This window comes from Peromyscus californicus, unplaced genomic scaffold (genome assembly GCF_007827085.1).
Source record: "Peromyscus californicus insignis strain IS unplaced genomic scaffold, ASM782708v3 Scaffold_3__1_contigs__length_106647218, whole genome shotgun sequence".
Taxonomy (NCBI): Eukaryota; Metazoa; Chordata; class Mammalia; order Rodentia; family Cricetidae; genus Peromyscus; species Peromyscus californicus.
Genome location: NW_026294551.1, coordinates 2,895,748 through 2,918,388, shown reverse-complemented (window position 1 = coordinate 2,918,388; position 22,641 = coordinate 2,895,748). Strand labels below are relative to the sequence as shown.

Genomic DNA, 22,641 nt, shown 5'->3' with positions numbered 1-22,641 from the left:
CAGTGAGAGACCCTGCCTCACAAAATAAGATGGAACGTGATAGAGGAATTCAACTGAAGCTGACCTCTGACTTACACACACACACACACACACACACACACACACACACACACACACACAGTCAGAGAGACACACACAGAAATAGTGACAGACAGACAGAGAGACACACACAAAGAGACACACACAGAGAGAGAAAAGAGAGCACTCTGAATATATAGACACACACTTGTAATCTCAGAACTTTGGAGGATTGAGAATTCAAGGGCTATACAGTGAGACCTTGTTTCTAATTAATTAAAAATTTTAAATAATTTATCTTTATTTTATGTGCATTGGTATTTTGCCTGCATGTATGTCTGTGTAAGGGGTCAGGTCCCCTAGAACTGCAGTGGTGAGCTGCCATGTGAGTTCTGGGAATTGAACCTGGGTCCTCTGGAAGAGCAGTCAGTGCTCTTAACTGCTGAGTCATCTCTCCAGCACCAAATTAATTTTTAACATGCTAGAGCTTGGGGAGCCTCATGGAGCATTTACTGTGAGAATTCACAGGCCTACCACAGCCGGTGAGCTGCTGGTCAGTGCTAAGGAGCAGGCCAGGGCTGTGCCAGATTTGAGAGACACCCCCCCCACCCCCCCACCCCCCCCCACCCCCCCACCCCCCGCAGCTGAGGACCAAACCCAGGGCCTTGTGCTTGCTAGGTAAGCACTCTACCACTGAACTAAATCCCCAACCCCGAGACTCCCTTTTTTAGATTTATTTTATTTTATGTATATGGGTGTCTGTGCACCACAGGCATGCCTGGTGCCCACAGAGTCCAGAAGAGGGTGTGGCTCCCCTGGAACTGGAGTTAAAGGCAGTTGTGAGCCATTGCGTGGGTGCGGGAACTGAATCCTGGTCCTCTGCAAGAACAGTGCTCATAACCACTGAGCCATCTCTCCAACCCTTAGATTTGATCCTTAATTGAATTCAGAAATCTAAATGTGTGTGTGTGTGTGTGGGTGGCTAGAGAGATGGCTCAGAGGTTAAGAGCATTGACTGCTCTTCCAGAGGTCCTGAGTTCAATTCCCAGCAACCACATGGTGGCTCATAACCACCTAATGAGATCTGGTGCCCTCTTCTGGCATGCAGGCATACATGCAGATAGACTACTGTATATATAATAAATAAATGAATCTTTAGAAAAAAATATAAATAAATAAAATAAAATAAAAACCAGACACAATGTTAAGAAGCACTACATATCCTCACCAATTAAAAAAAAAAATCAGCCAGGCGGTGGTAGCACACGCCTTTAATCCCAGCACTCAGGGGGCAGAGCCAGGCAGATCTCTGTGAGTTCGAGGCCAGCCTGAGCTACAGAGCAAGATCCAGGACAGGCACCAAAACTACACAGAGAAACCCTGTCTCGAAAAACCAAATCAAACCAAACCAAAAACAAACTAATCTAGACATTAGAAGTCTCTTCATCTTAAGATGCTGGCGACTAGTTCAGGTATTGCAGAACGACGCATGAAGCTCTCACCAGCTACTCTGATGTTAGCAAAGATGAAATCAAAGAGCTAAGCACAAAGGAGGGGCCACAGAAGGGGACTGAGTCAGGCTGGGGGCAGGGGCAGTATCTGAGGCCCCAGAAGGAGAGTTGAAGCCTCAGCATGAGGAGCAGGGCGAGGGGCTAGTGACCTTAGACTCCGGCTGCTAAGCATCCCATTTCCTTCCAGATCTCTCCCAGTCAGAGGACAGCCTGCCTGAGTCTTCACAGAGCCTAAATGTCTCAGAAAGGTGAGCTGCAGGCTGGGGACACCCCACTGAGTGGAGAAACAGAGCCTAGATGTGACAGAGCAGAGTCTGATTGTACCCTATCACTATGGGGGGTCAGAGCAGAGAATTCCAGAATCCAGAGTTTTTCTGTCATCTGTGCTCAGGTTATGTCTGTCTACCGATATCAACGTCCCCGTGAGGCGGAGGCCAGCTCGCAAGATCCTGAGCCAGGTCACAGTGCTGGCATTCAAAGGGGACGCGCTGCTGGAGCAGATAGGTGTCATCGGCGGGAACCTCACCGGTATCTTCATTCACCGTGTCACCCCCGGGCTCTGCAGCCGATGAGATGGCCTTGCGTCCCGGAACCCAGATCATGATGGTGAGCAAGAGCAGGAGGCCATGCGGGTGCCAGGCTTCTGGGCCAGGGTAAGGGGGTATGGTGGGAGACAACGGTCTGCCTCTGACAGGGTCTCAGTTCCGCTCTGGGCTGACGGAAAGTGCTGCCCACATCCACAGACAAGGGTCATGGGAGGGAAACCCAGCCCCCTTCCCAAGCCTGGCAATCTAGATCCTCCAGAGCCTGCAAACTCAGAGAAGGCCACTGGAATGTGTCAGTTCTCACCAGGGACCTTGGTGGGGTTCCCGAGGTGAAATTCAGGGGCTTTGTACCTGTCACACAAGTGGTCTAGCCCTGAGTCGCACCCCAACATTGGCCAGGCTTGAGAAAGCCTTTCCAATGGAGTTGGATTTTGACTGTGGTATTTTTGGTTTGTTTTGTTTTTGTTCTTTACTATGAGTTTTTTTGTTTTTTGTTTTTTTTGTTGTTGTTGTTGTTGTTTTCCGAGACAGGGTTTCTCTGTGTAGTTTTGGTGCCTGTCCTGGATCTCGCTCTGTAGACCAGGCTGGCCTTGAACTCACAGAGATCCTCCTGGCTCTGCCTCCCAAGTGTTGGGATTAAAGGCATACTCCACCACCGCCTGGCTACTGTGATGATCTTCTTGTCACTTTGTATATGTACAGAAATGTACATGATATAAAATTCACCATTTTAACTATTGAATTTCATGGCAAAATGTCCAAATCTGGACAAAGCACAAATATACATATAAATGTAAAACATAAATTATTCTTATTAAGTGAATACATGGGTGGGGAAGGTGAGATTGATGTGGCCTAACAGCACAATTTTCTTGAATTATATGTGTGTGTGTGTTGTGCATGCATGTATGTAGGTATGGTGTGTGTGTGTACAATGTGTGTATGAGTGTGACTGCACAAATGCATAGAACACTTGTGGAGGTCAGAGGACAACTTTGGGGATCATATTCTCATCTTCCACCTTGCTGCAAGGCAGGCCCTCTCTTTTCAAAATGACATTTATTTCATTGGGTGTGATGGCCTACACCTTTAATCTCGGCACTTAGAGGGCAAAGGGAGGTGGATCTCTGTGAATTGCAGGCCAGCCTGGTCTACAAACCGACTCTGTCTCAAGCAAATAAAAAAATACATTTGTTTATCTATCTATCTATCTATCTATCTATCCATCTATCTATCTATCTATTTATTTACTCACTTATGTATTGACTTATTTGTCTGCGTGTCATAGAACACGTGGAGGTCAAAGGACAGCTTGTTGGAACTGGTTCTCTCTTCCACCATGTGGGACCAGGGATTGAATTCGGCTTTTCAGTCTTTGATGATGAGTAGTTTTTACCTGCTGAGCCATGGGCCACGCCTAGGGTCTCTCTTCTCCTCCTTTTTGGGTTTTTGGTGTGTGTGTGTGGGGGGGGGTGTTTGTTTCGTTTTATTTTTGAGACAGGGTCTCACTATGTAGCTCTGGCTGTCCTGGAACTCACTATTTAGACTAGACTGGCCTTGAACTCACAGAGATCCGCCTCCAAGTGCTGGAATTAAAGGCCTGCGCCCCCTCACCTGGCTCTTCCACCTTATTCCTGCCTCTTGCAGCAGCCACTCCAGGCTCTCTGGTCACGAGGCACCCCCTTCCCCACGTCACATCTCAGTGTAAGAGTGCTGACATCACAGATTCCAAGGGTTGAACTCGGGCAGCAGGCTTGCACGGCAAGTGTCTTTACACACTGAGTTGTCTCCCTGGTCCCCAAAGCACAATTGTTCAACTTTAAGCCTTTTAAATGATTTTTTACATTAAAATTTTTTTATTATGTGTATGAGTATTTTGCTGGCATGTATGACGATGTATCACCTCTGTGCCTGAAGCCCATGGAGGCCAGAAGAGGGCATTGGGTACCTCGGAACTGGAGTTACAGACAGTTGTGAGCTGCATGTAGGCACTGGGAACTGAACCCAGGCCCTCTGGAAGAGCAGCCGGTGCTCTTAACCACTGAGTCATCTCTCCAGCCCCTACTTTGATTTTTATTTACTTGTATGGGTGACAGGGACATGTGCACATGAGTGCAGGTGCCTGCAGCGGCCAGAAATGGACATCAGATCCCCCGGAGCTACAGTCACAGACAGTTGTGAGCTGCCATGTGGGTACTAGGGACTGAACCTGGGTCCTCTGTAGAAGCAACAAGTGCTCTTAACCACCTGGTCAAATTTCCAACCCCCATCTTTAAGCATTTAAAAAAATACCAAGAAATGGGCCAGATGGGTTTCACCCCATCCCTGGGGCTCAACTGTTGGCCCCAATGAGAGAATTAGGAGTGGGCATTTCCCTTCAGAACAGTGTGTCCACAGTGAAGCAAGAGCCCCTCACTCTTGAAGAGCCCACGCACTCTGAGTACATGGTCATCCCCGTCCCCTTACATACATATAGGAAGAGCTCTAGGATACTATAATCCTAAGACTGACAACTGTCAGTTGAGGAGTCATTCATCTTGCAGAGGTCTTCTATGGCATTTGAGAGAGTCGTATCACCCTGAGGAAACGCTGGACTGACAGTCCTAAGATACACCACAATATACAAATATAGTAACACAGAAACACATATCTCCCTAGACTTAACCAAATGAATGAGGAGGTACCATGAAAGCCCCACCAGATAGGGCTTCACAGATGGGGGAGGTTTGGGGGGGTACTCTGGTACTAAGTGGGTGAGGATCCATGATGCCACTCAACAGCCCCATGACACAGAATAGTTGGGCCCCAAACATACAGAATCCTGATCTAGAATGATCCAATGATCTGAGGTCTATTTTCAACAGAGACTATCCTCAACAGTGGAAAGGTTAGGGGTGGGTTGATGGACCGGGAGTGTGTATGATGCATATGTGTGCAGCCTGATGCTGTAACAACTAACCCCACACACAGCTGTGACAAGAGATTCTGACAGGCCATGATGGGCTAAGGTGGGTGGGTGGCTGTGGAGGGCTCCCACTGCCCTCTCATCTCAGCTGCCACACCGTCTTGGTGAGAGTCCACCTTCACGCTTTGCCCTCAGGTGGATTACAAGCCAACTGAGCCTTCATTAAGGGCCACTCTGGAGAATACCACGCTGGAGCAGGCAGTGGGGCTTCTCAGGAGGGTGAACGGTTCCTGCTACCTGTCTGTGAAGATCAACACTGAAGGTACAGGCACCACCCCACGCTTGCTCAGCTCTCCAGGCCCCTCCTCGGACCCTAAGCCCTTTGACTCTGCAGTACCTCCAGAGTCTATGCCTACCAAGGGCCAAGGCAGTGCAGTTTGAAGGCTCACCCTGAATCCCCCACGCTCCAAAGAACTGGGAACTTCCCTCCATCCCACTGGGCCCAGCACCAAAGTGATTTCATGGCTTTTCCTCTTTTCACATTCTAGAACCTTCCTTGTGTAAGTTCTAAGATCTAGGATCATCAACCATGGATGTCTTTTATCAGGTTATAAGAACTTAATCCAGGACCTAGATGCCAAAATGGTGACCTCTGGGGATTCCTTCTACATCCGCATCAACCTGGCCATGCATCGAAAGGGAGTGGGGGAGCTGCATGCACACTGCAATGATATCCTGCATGTCACTGACACCATGTTCCAAGGCCGAAGCTGCTGGCATGCTCATCACGTGAACCCTTACACCATGAAAGACATGGAGCCTGGCACCATCCCCAACTATTCACAGTGAGTAGCTGCCACTGGCTCTATGTGTCCCCACAGAAGTTTCAAGGATAACATCCGCTGTCCCTGCTCCATGTTGAGGTCCCTCTGAAAGGGAAAAATCAGTAGCCCTCTTGAGAGATGCTCCCCGACTCTGAAGGTATTTGCTGACCAGCAGTTTTAGAGCTGACTGGAGATTGAACTCATATGGAGATAGGACTGGAACCATAAATCTAAGTTTATATATCCTGGACTCAGCAAAACAGGACATGGGGAGTGAAAAATTTATGTCTCTGTAGATACCCTGCATCCTGTCAGCCATTAGTAATCTCACACTTACAGTTCAGCCAGTAACTTCAAAGAACTACCTCACCCCTAACCCCCTCGTCCAATCCTGAGATATGTAACCCTCTGCACGTAAACCTTTCCTACAAGCCCTGGCTTGCTTTGCTATTAATAAACCCCTGTGTGCTTGCATCGGATATTGGCTCTGCGGTGGTTTTGCTTGGGGGTCTTGTGACATGTGCACAATACCTCCTGCCCAGGAGGAAGCACAGTACTTCCAGAATTTTCCCTGTCCTATAGCAGAGCATCTACCCAAGAACAGAGACTGGAGGAAAGGCTAACTCTAAGCATGGGGTCCCCTGGTGGTAGTACCCTCTCTGTTCTGTGCCCTGGCTGCTCATTAGCCCCCACGGGGACCAATGTGGCACAGTTAAATTAGCATGTCCTGGCCTGGCCTGAGGCTTGGGAGATACTTCAAAGGCCCAGTCTCTGAGCCCTGGGAGGAGCACTCCAGTCTCTGAGCCCTGGGAGGAGCACTCCAGCCTCTGAGCCCTGGGAGGAGCACTCCAGTCTCTGAGCCCTGGGGCGTCTGCAGCCTGTATGTCACTCTTGGCCTTGAGGCTGCTCAGTCAGGCTGTCAGAACCTCTTTTCCTCCACTTGCCCAGGGCTCAGCAGCAGCTCCTGGCCCTCATCCAGGACATGACTCAACGGTGCACAGTTCCCCGAAAGGTGAGCCAAAGAGTATGGTCCCCTGGGGTGGGCTGGAGAGACTGGGATGCGGTGGAACCCTGTGTGGGAAGTGTGGACCACTGAGCTGCGCGGGGCAGTATCCGGACCCTGTGTATCCCACCAAGCCCTCAAAGGCCTGCAAGGCCTTTGCAGTGGGCCACGTGAACACACCAGACTCCACTCCCAAAGCGGCTCCTGCTCTTCCTCACTCTCCTGGTCCCCCTGTCACCAACTCACCTCCTTATTCTTGTTTCCTCTGAGGTCGGGCACCTTGTTTTCTTGGGACACAGAGCACCTTTCACTTTGAGCACACATCTGTCCCTGAGCAAGGTGCTAGCACATTCCTGCCTGGAGCACAGCAATGCCAAGTTGGGAGGGGGCCTGCTCTTCTCTCTGCCTTTTGCACCCCACCCCTCCCTGCAGAGCCCTGATGCCTGAGGCCCCTCCCCTGCCTCCCACCCCCTGGTGTGGGGCTTGGGAAGCCTGCTTGCTCCATGGCACAGCCTGATTGTTCAGAAGCTGCTCTGGATTTGCTTATGGGGCAGAGTGCCAAAGTGGGGAGGGGGTGCCAGGCCCCAAGCCCGCTGTTGATGGCTGAGCCTTGCCCCTTCCTATCTCCCTGCTCCTCCGGTGACAGCCTTCCGGAGGACGACAGAAGTTAGTCCGAATTGTCAGTGTGGACAAAGCCGGTGCCAGTTCTCTCTCTTCATCCTTTGACCAAGGCCAGCTGACTTCTGGCGGGGAGGAAGGTGAGGCCTGGCCAGTTGGCGTAAGCACCATGTGGGCATGGGGGGCACTCATGGGCAGTACAGTCAAGGTGGTGTCTCTCACTCAGGCCAGGGGCTGTTATGTTTGTTTATTCTTGTGTATAGATGGTTTGCCTGCATGTACTTACATGCACCATGGCATGCAGTGCCCATGGAGGCCAGAGGAGAACATCAGACTCCCCTGGGACTTGAGTTACAGGTGGTTGTGAGTCACCATATGGGTGATTGGTTTCTCTGGAAGAGCAGTCAGTGCTCTTACCAACTGAACCATTTCTCCAACATCCCCTCACCCCCACCCCAGTCTGTATTTTTTCAGATCGTAATGTCTACATACCTTTCTGGGCAGCAGCTAAGCAACATATTTGATGTTTTTAAATGGCCATGCCCCTCACTGAGACCTGACTCAGTGGAACTATCCAAAGGCCACTAGCACACAAATATGTGCAGGAGTCTGTTTGGAACAGTGAGAACTACCAGATGCCTGGTGTCACACAAGGGAGGTCACTGGGTGGTCAGTGTGCACAAGGTCATGCTAGAGGTCTGACTGTCCCAGGCCACACAGGCAAAGCTGCACAATGAAGTGGATTAGAAGTGAATCCGGCAGAACACAAATCGTCCACGTTCTCTCAAGAAAGTTCGGGGGCATAATATAAGAGGGATACTGAGACTCAAGAGATGACTCGGTTGTTAAGGACACGTACTGCCCTTGTGGAGGACCTGTTAACAACCATCTGTAACTCCAGTTCCAGGGGATCCAGTGCTATCTTCTGGCCTCTGTAAGCGTTAGTGCACACACACACACACACACACACACACACACACACACACACACACAGGTAAAACACTCATACACATAAAATAAAATAAATTTATAAAAATAAGATTGATGTTGGAGACAGGCACAACATAACTAATCCAGAAGAGAAGCAAACGGTCCAGCAGGGAGGAGGCTGAGGACCCTGTGGCTTCAGGGGCAGGGCTGAGTGAAAGACAGGGCTGGGTCGATGGGGAAAGAGGGAGAAAAGGATGAGGGAGGAGAGGAAGGGCTGGAGTGAGAGACAGGGCCCCGACATCCTTTCTTCAGGAGGAACCAGGCTTCTCTCACAGTCAGAGGCTCATCCTGAAGAGCTGCCAACTCGGTGGTCATCCGGTACCAGCACTCATAGTTAGTGGCACAGAAGCTAAGAATGCCCTATGTCAGTCTCTCCCCAGAGAGGTGGGGCGGGGACGCAGGTGGGCGGAGCTCATAGCCTCTCCTCCACAGGTGGCTCCAGCATGTGCTTCTGGGCAGAGAACTGCTTCACCCTGGCCCCATACACCCTGGTGCACCCCCACAGGCCTGCCCGGCCCCGGCCTGTGCTCTTCGTGCCCAGAGTAGTTGGGAAGATCCTGAGTAAAAAGCTCTGCCTCCTCCAAGGCTTTAAGCAGTGTCCGGCAGGTATGCACTCTTGGGTCAGCAGAGAGCAGGTGACCCTGTGTTCCACATCAGAACAGAGGGCCACAAGCTGGGACACTGAAGGGTGAGGATTGTCTCCTGTTTCCCTGGTTGGCTGGCCTCAGGGCCTCAGCAGAGCGCTACTCTCTCTGGAGGGCTGCAAATATGAGTCCTTCCCGACTCTTCTAGCACCTTATGGTGCAGGAGGTCCCCACCCATTTTGGCTTTGGTCACTCCTGCTCTTTTTCCTTCTATGTGTCCATGTCTACACATGGCCTTCTCAGGGCCTATTGGAGCCCAGCACTGTCTCATAGAAAAACGCAATTTCCAAAGAAAGTCAGTCCATTCTGAGTTCTGATGGACATCAGTGGGGTGGGTCGTTATTGAAAACAGGATGGACTTAGCAGGGTAGTATGGCTGGACGGTTCTATCCATTTGCTACCAGCCACCAGGCAGCTTTTTGGAAGTGCCTTCTAATCCCCAGGCCCACAGGCTCAGGAAAGGCTGACTGACATGGGTGGGTCACTGTGTGGGGTGACAGTGTCCATCCTACCCTCTTGACTTCCAGAGGAGAGAAGGAAGCAGGCACCATCCATGATGCCCCTCCATTGAGCACCTCCCTTGGCCAGCCTCCATGGGAAAGTGGGAGAAACTGACTCCCAGAGGCCCTGGGAGCCCATGAGTTCCTCTAGAAACAGTCACCTGGGTGCAGTTGGTGTAGACCAGTGGGACGGAGTAACACAGACTGTGTGCTCTGCACATGTCCAGAGAGAGAGCGTGATACTGTGGGAGATGAAGGGCCAGCCAGCAGAGGGGCAGAAGGGAGGTGGTAGCTGGAGGCAGCGAGGTGGGTGGTCCAGCCGGCCAGCCAGCATGTACAAAGGCACACAGAACACTGGGCTTGAGCCACTGCTATGGTGGCCAAGGAGAGTGGAGGCCAGGTGTCCAGTTTATAAAAACCCTGATAGTTTTGAAAGAGGGCAAGTTCTCTGAGGCTTGATATTTGAACGCCTTTCTTGAAAGCAGGATGGAAAATGACTGAGGAAGGCCTGGTCAGGGGATGTGCTCAACCACTGGAACTCGGGGGCCCAGGGTTCCCAGCAAGGCTGCAGTGGTGGTGGGGGAGGGGACTCCTGAGATGTATACAGCTGGGCTGCCTTGATAGACAGGCATAGGCTAGGAAGAGGGCAGGGCCGTTCTGAACAAGCTGGGACCGTGAGAGATGCTCAGGAGGTTCCAGATGGGTTCTCAGCCTCAGCACTAGGCCATCTGAGGCTGCTGTTCTCTACTTTGTAGCTGTCCTGAGCACTGTAGGATGTTTGACAATATGCACACAATGGAAAATTGCCCCAAACACTTCCCAGTATCCCCTGGGGCCAGGACCATGCTGGGTGGAAAAAGTGATTTAAGGGACTGGTGGGAATCCTCAGTATTAGGAGTTGGATCCATCTATACGTTTGGAGCTTGGAAGTGATGTTGAGCATTGTCCATTTGTCTATCTGTCTGCCTATCTGTGGGTCCATCCCTCCATTTATCCTTCCCCCAACCTCACCTGCCCCAGATTCCACACATGCCATGCTCCTGGCTCAGGACTTCTGGTAGGAGGCAGGGTAGGTTTCTACATGGCCACTGAATATGGTGGGAGACCTCCAGTGTGGGATGCTTAGCAGGGCTCCCTCAGGATCCCAGTTTATGACCACTCCATCTAATGTCACCACCAGAGTACTTGAGCCAAGAGGAATATGTCACCTGGAGCCAGAGAGGAGATATCATCCAGGAGGGAGAGTCAATAGGTGACCATCACTGGGTCACCAGGCATGCTGTGGAGTCCCTCATGAATACGGTAAGGGAAGGGTTAAAAGGCTACTCTGGGTGTGGCAGCTCCTGTGCAGACTTGTCAACACACACACACACACACCATGGAAGGTGACGGCTGGCATTGTGTGATTTTTTTTTTATGTGCATTGGTGTTTTGCATATGTATCTGTGTGAGGGAGTCAGATGCCCTAGAACTGGAGTCACAGACAGGTGTGAGCCACCATGTGGATGCTGAGAATTGAACCCAGGTCCTCTGGAAGAGCAGCCAGTGCACTTAATGTCTGAGCTATCTCCCCAGCCCCTGCATTATCTGATTCTTAAGGTTTACACTCCATGCAAAATCTATCTCAGTGTCAAAGGCTTGCAATCCCAGATTTTCCCAGGGCCAAATCTAACGGACATCACCCTTTAAGAGCTACAGAGGGCGCCCTAGTGCGTGCCAAGTGTCTCTTCTATTCAGGACTCTTCTACACAGCCCTGCTCTCTGCTGCATGGGGTTAGTCTCGCTTCCTCCCAGACCTGAGGCCCATGAGCTTAACTTGCTTCTCTATGCCCTCCCAAAGAGCACCCATGCCCTGCTGGATGTCCGGCTGGACAGTGTCCGTGTCCTGCACAGGATGGACATCTTCCCTATCATCATCCATATCTCTGTCAATGAGAAGACAGCAAAGAGACTCAGGTAGGTGCTTGCTGAGGGCTGGGCAGTGGAGCTGGGCAGCAGGGTCCAAACAGGGGCCTGAGCTCTGGAAAAGCTTGGCAGAGGCCTCCGGAACACGCTAGAGCTCTTTCCATTCCAGCCTGCAGTGATGGCCTCACATCCTCAGGCCAGAGGTGCAGCTTGAAAACCCTTCCCCTGCTCCAGCAGGCTAAAGCCACACAGTGCCTGAGGCTCTTGAAGCCTAATTTGTGCTGATCCCCCCCCCACCCCACCCCCATCACTTGGTATCTGGCTCAGACAAACACATCCTGCTGCCTGTATCCTTTGGAAAGTGTGATAAGCTCTGCACACCCCATTGGTACATGCCACTTGCAGCCAAGTCCTGGCCTCTTTATGAGCTTCCCTGGGTAGGACTCCCATGCTTGTGCCAAGGGCATTTTGATGCATGGTGAATCGTCCTCAGACTCTGGCCTGGACCCTAACAATACTCTCCTGGAAAGCCCAATGGAGTACCTTGCTGTCTTTGGGCTGACCGTCTCTGCTTTGCAGGAAGGGCCTGCAGCGGCTTGGCACCTCGGAGGAGCAGTTCCTGGAGGCGGCGCGGCAGGAGGAGGGGGAATTGGACAGAGTGCCCTGTCTGTACAGCAGCCTGGCCTCTGACAACTGGAGTGACCTGGACAGTCTGCTCAGCTGTGTGCGCCTGGCCATTGCAGATGAGCAGAAGAAAGTGGTGTGGACGGAGCAGAGCCCCTGCTGAAGCCCCGACCTGGCTTAGGACTGTGGTGACCTCCATGTGTCTGTCAGCAAACAACCCTCCTTCCTTCTCTGGTCAGGGTCTGACCTCATGATGTGCTCACAGCAGCCAGGGTGTAAATGATGACGCCACCTTCACACAGCATGACCTGGGCTGCTGGAGGACTAGAGAACTTTCTGCCATGTGGAGGTCCTTCCTAAGACGGGCTCAGTGCCAGTGCCCCAACCTCCTGTGATAATGGGAATAGCTTCAAGGGGACTGTCCCCTCCTTTTACATTTTCGATGCCAAAGGAATCTTTCAAGCTTACAGGAGCAGCCATCCCTGCCCAGGGCAGGGGCACAGACTCCGGGCACTGAGGGCACGCTGACTCACCACAGCTAACAGCCAATGCCGCCAGACACCTGCAGACAAGGTTGCCATGGCACCCAGACCTGAGTTGCTCTTTGACTCATGGCCTCACGCCCAGTCCCAAACACCAGGTTGCTCTGGTAGATGTCCTGGACAGAGCCAATGGACTCTTCCCAAGAGAACTTACTCTCAGACTGACATTACTCTCTGGTCCTTCCCGGGGTGCATCACACCCCACTCGGGTGATGCCATTACCTAGCCATAAATGAGTCATTTTGACAGGGTATTTGAGTCTCGGTGCCTAAGATCTGGTGTGCTACTATGAAGTTCTGTGTACTATTACACTATCGTAAAAAGCGTTTCCGATGCTAGAACCCACGGCTCTCTGCCTCCCAGGATGGAGTTGAGAGCAGACGATGGGGACAGACCCTCAGACCTTCTCCTAGGTTTGCAGGCTGTGCTTCTGACCCTTGGCAGGTGGAGGAAGGGAAAGGCTGAGGCCAGCAGCTTGGTGTCACTCAAAGAGAGAGAATGAAAGGCAAAGAGGGAGTACTGTCACACCCTGTCCTCAGTCACCCTCAGAAAGACAAGCTGAGCCCAGAAGGACCACAGGATCAAACTCATCACCTCCGAGAACCAGTGAGATTTCTGGCTAAGCCTGTATTAGAATGAAGGTTTTCGCAAGCCCAGGGCCTCCCAAAGGCTTCCTCTACGCCATGGCTGGTTAAAGTAGTCAGTGTGGTCTGCCCGCCGCCTACGAGGCACACAGAAGCCCTGTGCTCCTCTTAGAATGAAGGGCTTGAAAACACCCATGGGTTCCAGACACCAGGGGGCTTCAAACTCTCAGACCTCCCTCCTCCATCCGCAGGTCAAATTTGGGATTCTGCCCTGCCCAAGTTTCCCCTATAACTCCTGGGTCAGTTCATGCAGACGTGAGGATAGCAGTGTTCCTGGCATGGTGGCAAACATGGGAAGTGCATGCCTGAATGTCCTCTCCAGGAGGCAGGAGCGGCATCCCACATTATAGATGGGTGTGTAGAGGGTAGGGCTGTGGGCACTGCCTCCATTGGTTCCTCCCTTGTGTCTGAGTGCAGGCAGGCTGCCAAGTGCCCCGAGGACTGTCAGAGCTCATTGTGAAGAGGTCGGCACTGCGGTGTGAGCTTTTCCTCCAGGACCCCGTCAGGGGCACACACCCAGGGGTCATGCGTCTCCCACTGCCATTTGGCCAGCTGGGCTTTCAGCATCTCCAGTACTTGAGAGAAGTGTGGGTCAGCGGCCAGGTTCTGTGTCTCTCGAGGGTCCCGGCTGACATCGTAGAGTTCCCAGCGTTCCCGGTAGTAGTAATGGTGGAGATCCTTGTACCAGCCCGTGGGCTGGCCAGCTGTGGTTCGGTTCAGGAGGTCCTGGAAGGTCGGCGAGACGTAGAAATCTTGGTCGATGGGAAATGGCATCTTGAAGCTGAGGTTGTGAATGAGGCGGAAGTTCTGGTGGTGTACCGAGCGCATGGGGTAGGACATGGTGACCTCGTGGTGGCTCTGGCTGCTGAAGGCAGTGGCCCAAAGGGGCTCTGCCTCCAGCGCTGGCAGGAGAGATCGGCCTGTGAGCTGGATCGTCTTTGAGCCAAAGATAGCATAGCTGGGATATGGAACGTTGAACCAGTCCAGGATGGTGGGGGTGAGGTCTGCAAAGGAATAACTCTCAGCAGGGATCCCCGAGGGACATGGAGCCCTTCAGAAGGGGTGAACCTGAGCCTCTCTGGAAATCCCATGGGCACCCTGTAGGATCAGATCAGCAGCGGGGAGGTACTACTTTGGGCTGCACCTCATCATTGGTCACCTCTGGCCATTAATGGTGTAACCAGAGGCCCTGGCTTGCTGAGATCTAGGGACCTTCGAAAATCCTATGGACCAGAAGAATCCTGGGTAGGGAGGGCTCATCTAATCACTCTGAGTCGGTCACAAGGTTCCCTCACTCATGGTTTGTGGTCACATGGAGAGGTGGGTGCATGCCAGAGGGAGCCTGTCTCATAACCCTGAGAAGAACACAGAGGCTCTTCCAAGCAATGGGCTGGGCACAGAAAGCTTCTGCCGGGACTGGCTGAACTCTGCCCCTCCATTACCCACACCTGTGGTCATGTTTGCTCATTCATGGTGTGGGGCTAGAGAACCAGGCCCTCAGAACCGAGTTACACGAGAAACTCTGATCCTGAGGAAAAGGGAGATGCCACACTGGTTCTCCAGTGGGTAACCCACAGCCCATTAGTACCACCTGGGACCCCACCAGACACTCAGGGTGTTGACATGACAGGAACAGGCCTCCCAGGTGACTCATTCGTCTCATCCTTGCCCAGGTGGTGGAGCACTGCCTATGTCAGGGGAGCACTCCAGCATCTGACCCATGGCAGTCCCACTGAACGTTGGCTTCTCCTATCCCTGCTCATGAGACAGACAGACAGACAGACAGACAGCCATACCTAGAAGGCTCACATAGGCCTCGCTGACCTGGCCCCAACGTTGTGGGTGCTCTGGGGATGACACCAACAAAGGTTCGGCTGTACCAGGCCAGTATAGGTTGGTTCTGCCACTGGGGAAGGGGATTCCGTTGTCGGATGTGAAGATGATGAGGGTCTCATTCAGCACGCCTGCACTTCTCAGCTCCTGGAGCACCAGCCCTACCCCTGAGGAGCGGGAGGAGGGGAAAGGCTCAGGTGCGTGTGTCCACTCACCCCTGGGCTCTGTTACTTTCTGGCCCTGAAACACCCTTTTGGTCTGTCCAACACCACACAGCTCCTGTTCTTGAGCAGGTCACGTGGCTTCCAGGGACCTCTCATCCCTCAGAACTGCTGTCACACTAGGCAGCTGCTACTGCCCCAAGCTGTCCTGTTTTAGACTCTTGTGTCTGTCCTGTGGAGCAGAGAGACAGCTTGGGTAGGAGCCTGAAGATAGGACACCCCTCTGGGGCCCTTCTAACATCTCCGGTAGGAACATGGTCCCAGTACCACCTCCTGCCGGGCTTGAATCTCCACCCTTAGACACACCAGCAGGAACCTGTGAATGTGACCAGGTGGAAGTTAAGGATTGCAGGAGGACATGATCCTCGGGTCCCCGGGTAGGCCCTTCTCAGTGAAGCCAGGAGCAGACTCACTTCTGTAATCCCAGCACAAGACAGGCAGAGGCAGGCATTGGGAATTCAAGGACAGCCTGGGCTACCTAATGAGTTCCAGGCTAACCTGAGCTAGCAAGACCCTGTCTCAGAAAGTCAAAATGAGTTTTGATTTAAAGAGAAGGCACCAGGGAGAAGTCACAGCAGCTGAAGTGCCTGTCACGCCAGGGTCAGGTCACAGTTTGGATCCCAGAAACGTACATAACTGCCAGGTGAGTGAGAGAGCCTGCCTGGAATTCCAGCCGCGGAGGCAGAAATGGGATCCCCAGAGTCAACTGGCTCACAGGACCAGCCATGTCAGCAAGTTCTAGGTTTGACTCGCAGTAATAAGGTGAAAAAAGAATGAGCCCAACGTCAGCCTCAGGCCTCCACATGCACATACACATTTACACACCCATACACACGTGAACACACACATGCACACCCACACACATGTGAACACATGCACACACATTTATACACACACGCACACACATTTACACACCCACACACGTGAACACATACACGCACGCACACATTTACATACCCATACACACGTGAACACACATGCACACCCATACACACATGAACACACGCGCGTGCACATTTACACACCCACACACACGTGAACACACATGTGCACACATTCACACACCTATACACACGTGAACACATGCACATACACATTTATACACCATACACATGTGAACACACACATATACATGCACACACATTTATACACACATAAACACACACATTTACACACCCATACATACGTGAACACATGCACACACATTTATACACCATACACACATGAATACACACATGCACACACATTTATACACCATACACACATGAATACACACATGCACACACATTTATACACCCATACACATATGAAAACACACACATACACATATACATAAAAAATAACTAAAGAAAAATTTTGATTAATAAAAAGAAGGGATGGGGCTGGAGAGATGGCTCAGTGGTGAAGAGCACTGGATGCCCTTCCAGAGGACCCAGGTTTGATTCCCAGCACCCACATGGAAGGTCACAACCATCTGTAACTCCATTCCAGGGGATCTGAGGCCCTTTTTGGGCCTCGGCAGGCACTGCATGCATGTGATGCAATTACATGCATGAAGGCAAAACACCTACACAAGTAAAATAAAAATAAGTGTTTAAGAAGAAGAGCTACATACAAAAGTGGAGAAGACACACGGCTAAGCAGTGTGAAGCTGGAGCCTGCAGCAACATGGCCACAAGCCAAGGGATTCGGACGCCCCAGCCCTAGAAGCAACACTCACACCTTCAACACCAGTCCTGGCTCACACTACGTTGCTGCTGGGACCCACTGTGTTGAGCTCAGCCTGGATGAGAGTTCCCGGGCTTGTGATGAGAGAGACAGCTCCGGTCACTGGGACCCACCTTGGTCCATCCGGCCGATGGTGGTGTACTGGGCGGCTAGGTCTGCTCGGGCTGCCGGTGTGTCTGGGACAAAGTAAGGCACCTGAGGAGGAAGACATTTTGGAGCGCCTGAGAATGGATGGGGGGACGGGGACATTTTTGACTGGGTAGAAGACAGGGCACAGCGCCCTCTCCCTGACTCTGCTGTGAACAGACTGGTCAAAAAGAGCTTTATTCTATGCACGTACACCCTTCATCTCCGAGGTCCAAGGTTCTCTCTGCAGCCCACATGAGGGACCTGGAGCCCACGGAGTCAAGTCTCCCTATGCACACTATGCCACATCACTGGGGCAAGGGCTGCAGGCTCTAAGGAGGGCAGGGCCCTGGATTTGGGGAGGATGGGTTGTGTGTCTTGGAAGCCTTGCAAGGGTCTCTCCTACCATCACATCCTGAGGGTCGTAGGTCTGGGGTGTCCAGTCTGGAATGCGCCCCATGCCACTCTCCCCATTGCCAAACTTCTCACAGAAGGTTCCATACTGGGGTTGGGAGTGCCCACAGCGGTGGGGGTCATGGAAAGCCACGTAGAGGAAGAAAGGCCTGAATGTGGGGGAGGGGTCAGTATGAGGGTCAAGGCCAGACCAATGTCTTGACCCTAAGAGCCCCAGTCTTAGGTAGGCACACTCTGGGTTGGCTTACTCGTACCCTGTCTCCCCCGCTGCCTCAGTCTCCCCCTCCCCCTCTCCTGGGTATTTAGAATGTTTTCCTCTGCTCCTGCCACAGTCAGCCGTGGACCCTGGGATGAGGGCCTACGTCCACTGTTGAGAGGTCCGGCCTCCCCAGAGGGTGACAGGACAGAGCCCTCCGTACCTGTCATCCTGAGTCTGCAGAAATTTCTGGACTAGCTGCTTAATTCTAGTGATGTTCCGCCCCACCTGCAGCACGGAGCTGTTCTCCTCCGTGAAGGCAAAGTCAAAGGGGTACACAGTCTCCGGACCCACGTGCTTCTTCCCAATGATGCCTGGGGGCGGACAAGGGAAGAGGTCTGTCTGTCCAAAGTCCACTCTCTCCCCTTATCCTGCCCAAGCCCTAAAAGTGTGGCTGCTGTGGGTGGGCAGATGGAGACTTTGGTCTGGTTCTAGGGGTGACTCAGAGCCCTGGACATCCTCTCTAAGAGGCTAGGAAGGGTCACACAGTGGCCTTGCACCTGTGTCCTTTCCACAGACCCATGCTTCACCTCTGTGCAGGCTGGCCTGGCAAAGCAACAGTCACAGAGGTTGAGAGTGACTTCAGCTTTGGCTGGAAAGGGTCAGAGGGGGACCACGCGCCTGTACCGTACCCCACCCACGCCTCACCTGTGCGCACTCCAGCCTGGCTGAGCAGCAGTGGTAGGCTCTGCACCTTGTCGAAGGAGTTGAAGTGATGTACATCCTGGTGCAGCCCATACATGCCATTCTGGTGCTACAGACAGATGCCAGATGCCGTAAGACTAGGCTCCACACCCCACAGCCCATCCAGAACCCTTCAGGATGCTGGCCCAAGGAGAACTCCACCCTGTCCTTGTCCCTCCTGTGACAGAGGACACCAGCAGCAGGGAAAGGAACCAGGGAGATGTGCCCCAGCTGCACACTGAGTTTGAGGCAAGTCTGGGCCTGGACCCTGTCTCAAACAAGGTTAGGGGTGTGCAAGATGGCTCAGCTGGGAAAGCGCTAAGCCTGATGGAGACCTGAGTCCGACTCCTGAGACCCACAGACTGCGAGGAGAGAACCCACTCCACAAGTTGTCTCTGACTCTAGAGACTCATTGTGACGTGCATGGTGTGTTCCACCGCACTGGCTCATAAAAGATAAATTTAAAAATGTAAATTAAAACTTTAGGACAAGGCCGGGCAGTGGTGGCGCACGCCTTTAATCCAGGGACTCGGGAGGCAGAGCCAGCCTGATCTCTGTGAGTTCGAGGCCAGTCTGGTCTACACAGCGAGTTCCAGGACAGGCTCCAAAACTACATAGAGAAACCATGTCTCAACAAAACAAAACAAACAAACAAACAAAAAACAATAAAAAAAATCCTTTAGAACAGAAAAACATATTAATGCAGAGTCTCTGTATGTACCCAACTATCCTGGAACTCATCCTGTAGAATCAGACTGGCCGTGAACTCACAGAGATCCTCCTGCCTCTGTCTCCCACATTCTGGGATTAAAGGAATTTTCACAGAGACCTTGAGAAAGAAGTAAGTTCATGGGCTACAAGGAGCAGGGCCCTCAGGGATGCTAAGCTCAGTACACAGCCAGTCACAAAAGGTGGACAGCAGTGAGCCCACTCGCAGGACGGCCCTTGAGTCATCAGATCAGAGACAGCATGGAGAGGGTCTGCAGGAATGGGGCGGTAGTGTGTAACAGGACGGTAGTGTGTAACGGGGCGGTTGTGTGTAATGGGATGGTAGTGTGTAACGGGACGGTAGTGTGTAACGGGGCGGTAGTGTGTAACGGGGCGGTAGTGTGTAACGGGACGGTAGTGTGTAACGGGGCGGTAGTGTGTAATGGGATGGTAGTGTGTAACGGGACGGTAGTGTGTTAAGGGGACAGAGTAACAATTAGAGCAGGTTCTAGGGGTGGAGGGTGGGGACGGCTGCTGTCATGTGGTCACGTCTCACACCACTCACCACGCACTGGAAAACTGTCAAGATGGCAAATTTTATGTTGTATGTACTTTCCCATAACAACAAAAAGAGGAAGTGCCTAAGCATTGCGTGGGAGCGCCTGACCTACCACAGATCCGAGGGCAGAGCTGGGCAGCATGTGTGCAGGCTCTGTGCTAAGCACTTTACCCACAAAGCCATGCTTGGCCAACCCCCACAATGACCTGTGCGTGACACCTCACTGTGCCCTCCATGTCACAGATGAGGACGCTATCTGCTCATGGCCGTGGGGCGACAGAGCCCCTGAGCTGACGGGTGGTGAGGCAGGCCCTGGTCTGCACCTGAGATCTCTGGGCTGTCCCTGTCCCTGCAGATGCAAAGGAAACCAGACAGCACCTCAGGGAGAGACAGGTGTGTGTGTGTGTGTGTGTGTGTGTGTGTGTGTGTGTGTGTGTGTGTGTTCCCGCGGCAGAGGCCTGGGCCCTGGAGTCACCTCTCCACCGCTCCCTTCCTCCATCCCACTAGGCACTCTCACCTGGGGCAGGCCGGTGAGGAGGCTGGCACGGCTCGGGGAGCAGCTGCTGACAGAGGTGAAGGCATTTCGGAAGATGAGGCTGTGGCGGGCCAGGGCATCCAGGTGAGGGGTGGAGATGGCACTATTGTTGTACGCACCACTTTCAAAACCTCCGTCATCCGCTGAGGAACACAGAGCAGGCATGTTGGCTGGGGTCAGCAGGGGTAGTGTCTGGGACCCAGAGTAACTGCTGCAAAGGCTTGGCCTTGTGATGCTCAGGAGAGCAAGCCTCTCCCAGAAGGCAGGACACCCGAGGGAGGCATGATGATACGGGAGTTTGTGAGAAAGCAGAGAACACACAGGCAGGCAAGATCCCTGAGAGGATGCGTTAGCAGGAGAGGCAACACCATGGCTTGCGTGGAACCCAATTCACGACACTCAGGTGGGGATGTTACCAGGTAGGCTAGTGCGGGAAGCACGACACCCCAACACACTCGGTGTCATGCAGGCATGTTAGCAGGTGGTGGCCTGACGTAACAACTACAGGCTACTGAGCTACCCTGGGCTCTGCAGATACCTCACAAGGTGGCCGCCAGCCAGGAGAGCCATGCCCAGGACACAGCCGGGGACACCTGTGTGTGTGCACACCACACCTCCGCCTCTTGCTGAAACACAGTCGTCTTCCCCAGAGGCTATAGTCTTGGCTAACTAATCATCCCCTCCACCCTACAGAAGGCACCTGAAGCCTAGAGAGGTGACATGCAGCACACACAGCCACCACTGGGCAGTGGATGAGGACAAGCTGCCCAGATCCTACAGCCTTCCCTCTACTCTGCAGCAGAGTTCCCCAGAAGTAGCTGGTGGGAACCCCAGAGGCAACATGTCACCCACCTGCCTCAGAGGCAACACAATCCTTGAATAGAGGTGGATGGCCAGCTCCAGCCCAGCTACCATCCTCCATCCCGAGCATCAACTGGGCAGGTAGGAGGACAGGCGGGAGGACAGGTGGGAGGACAGGCGGGAGGACGGGTGGGAGGATGGGTGGGAGGACAGGCAGAAGGACGGGTGGGAGGACAGGAAGGCCTCCCCAGAAGCCGACTGAGGAGCTGGCTCTCTATCCCAGTCTCCAGACTCTGTAATTGTTAGAAATATACTTGTTTGTCAAAAACCTGGCCGTGTGTGTGTGTGTGTGTGTGTGTGTGTGTGTGTGTGTGTGTGTGTGTTAATCTTTATTTTATGCTTTGTGGATATTTTGCCTGCATGTATGCACATGTACCCACAGACACTAACAGAGGCTTCAGATGCCTCAGAACTGGAGTTACAGACAGCTGTGAGCCACCATGTGGGGGCTGGATATTGAACCTGAGTCCTCTGGAAGAGCAGCCAGTCCTCTTAAGCACTGCGCCATCTCTCCAGCCCCACGCCTGTAAGGTTTTTGTTGTTATAGCTGCCCAAGCTGAGACAGGACCTAACCTCTGGGCTCCGGAAGGCTGCAGCACCAATCCCTCCCTAGTGTATGCGCAGGGCAGATCTTCACTAGTCCCGTCCTCCCCCGTGGAGGTGTGCGGGTTAGCGGTGATGACACAGCACTGTTTATGCTACAATTACCCAACTGGCCTGCCCAGACACCACAGAGTTTATCAGAAAGAGTAGGCCTGGCCCGGGGCCAGACCTCAGAAGGATTGGGTTGTCACAAGCCAGGCACTGATCACCCAAACAGGAAGTCTCGTGAATGCTGGAGGAATTTGGGGTTTCTAAGAGGTGCTGAGGGAGTTTAGGTGGGCTGTGGAGGACTGTACCTTTAGGCCAGATGGCGGAAAGAGCTGAGGGGACATCCTGCAAGGACTCAGGAACTCTGGGCGCCAGTCTCTCTTTTGGAACTTTCTCAGGGCTCTGGGAACCCCCTCGCTCTGCAAGGCCGCCAGGCTTAAGCAGCTGGGGCCCACGGGGTTTCCCTGGCTGCTCTGACTAGATGTGGGAGTGCTGGGTCAGACTGGACAGGACAGAAGCGGGAGAGCCTGACGCACTTAGTGTCCCTACGAAGTATCCTGCAACATGAGGGATGGCAGTGGGGTTGCCAGAGAACTGGCGCACTGGAGTCAGCACGGGCCACTGGAGGGCAGGAGCCGAGTGGCCGCTTCCGGGGGCAGCAGCAGGTGGCCGTGCCAGGGACGGCGGCACTCACCAACAATCAGCAGCACATTGCGCGAGTGCACGCAGCAGAGTCCCAGGACCAACAGCGCCACGCAGCAGGCCAGTCCCCGGGTGTGCATGGCGGCGCCGGCCAGGGCAAGCGGTTCCGGCTCGGTCCCTCCCCACGGTCACGTGCACGCCAGGCCCCGC

General features: G+C 53.1%; 2 protein-coding genes across 2 annotated transcripts in view; one reads left to right on the top strand and one right to left on the bottom strand.

Annotated features, from left to right (window-relative positions):
• Window positions 1-13,129, top strand: part of Card14 (caspase recruitment domain family member 14) — a 41,109-nt gene extending 27,980 nt beyond the window's left edge. The window contains 11 exon segments of the mRNA XM_052756360.1: window positions 1,717-1,777; window positions 1,942-2,080; window positions 2,082-2,135; window positions 5,175-5,301; window positions 5,587-5,824; window positions 6,752-6,815; window positions 7,453-7,564; window positions 8,847-9,020; window positions 10,739-10,860; window positions 11,399-11,514; window positions 12,043-13,129. Coding sequence (XP_052612320.1) covers window positions 1,717-1,777; window positions 1,942-2,080; window positions 2,082-2,135; window positions 5,175-5,301; window positions 5,587-5,824; window positions 6,752-6,815; window positions 7,453-7,564; window positions 8,847-9,020; window positions 10,739-10,860; window positions 11,399-11,514; window positions 12,043-12,250 — 1,415 coding nt within the window. The 3' untranslated portion in view covers window positions 12,251-13,129.
• A 107-nt stretch (window positions 13,130-13,236) lies between these two features.
• On the bottom strand, window positions 13,237-22,619 carry Sgsh (N-sulfoglucosamine sulfohydrolase). The gene is made up of 8 exons (XM_052756357.1): window positions 22,484-22,619; window positions 20,320-20,480; window positions 18,500-18,605; window positions 18,015-18,165; window positions 17,588-17,744; window positions 17,169-17,250; window positions 15,070-15,273; window positions 13,237-14,277 (listed from the first exon to the last, which is right to left on the bottom strand). The coding sequence occupies exons 1-8, from the start codon at window positions 22,569-22,571 to the stop codon at window positions 13,718-13,720; spliced, it is 1,509 nt and encodes a 502-aa protein (XP_052612317.1). The 5' UTR covers window positions 22,572-22,619; the 3' UTR covers window positions 13,237-13,717.
• Between the last annotated feature and the right edge of the window lie 22 nt (window positions 22,620-22,641).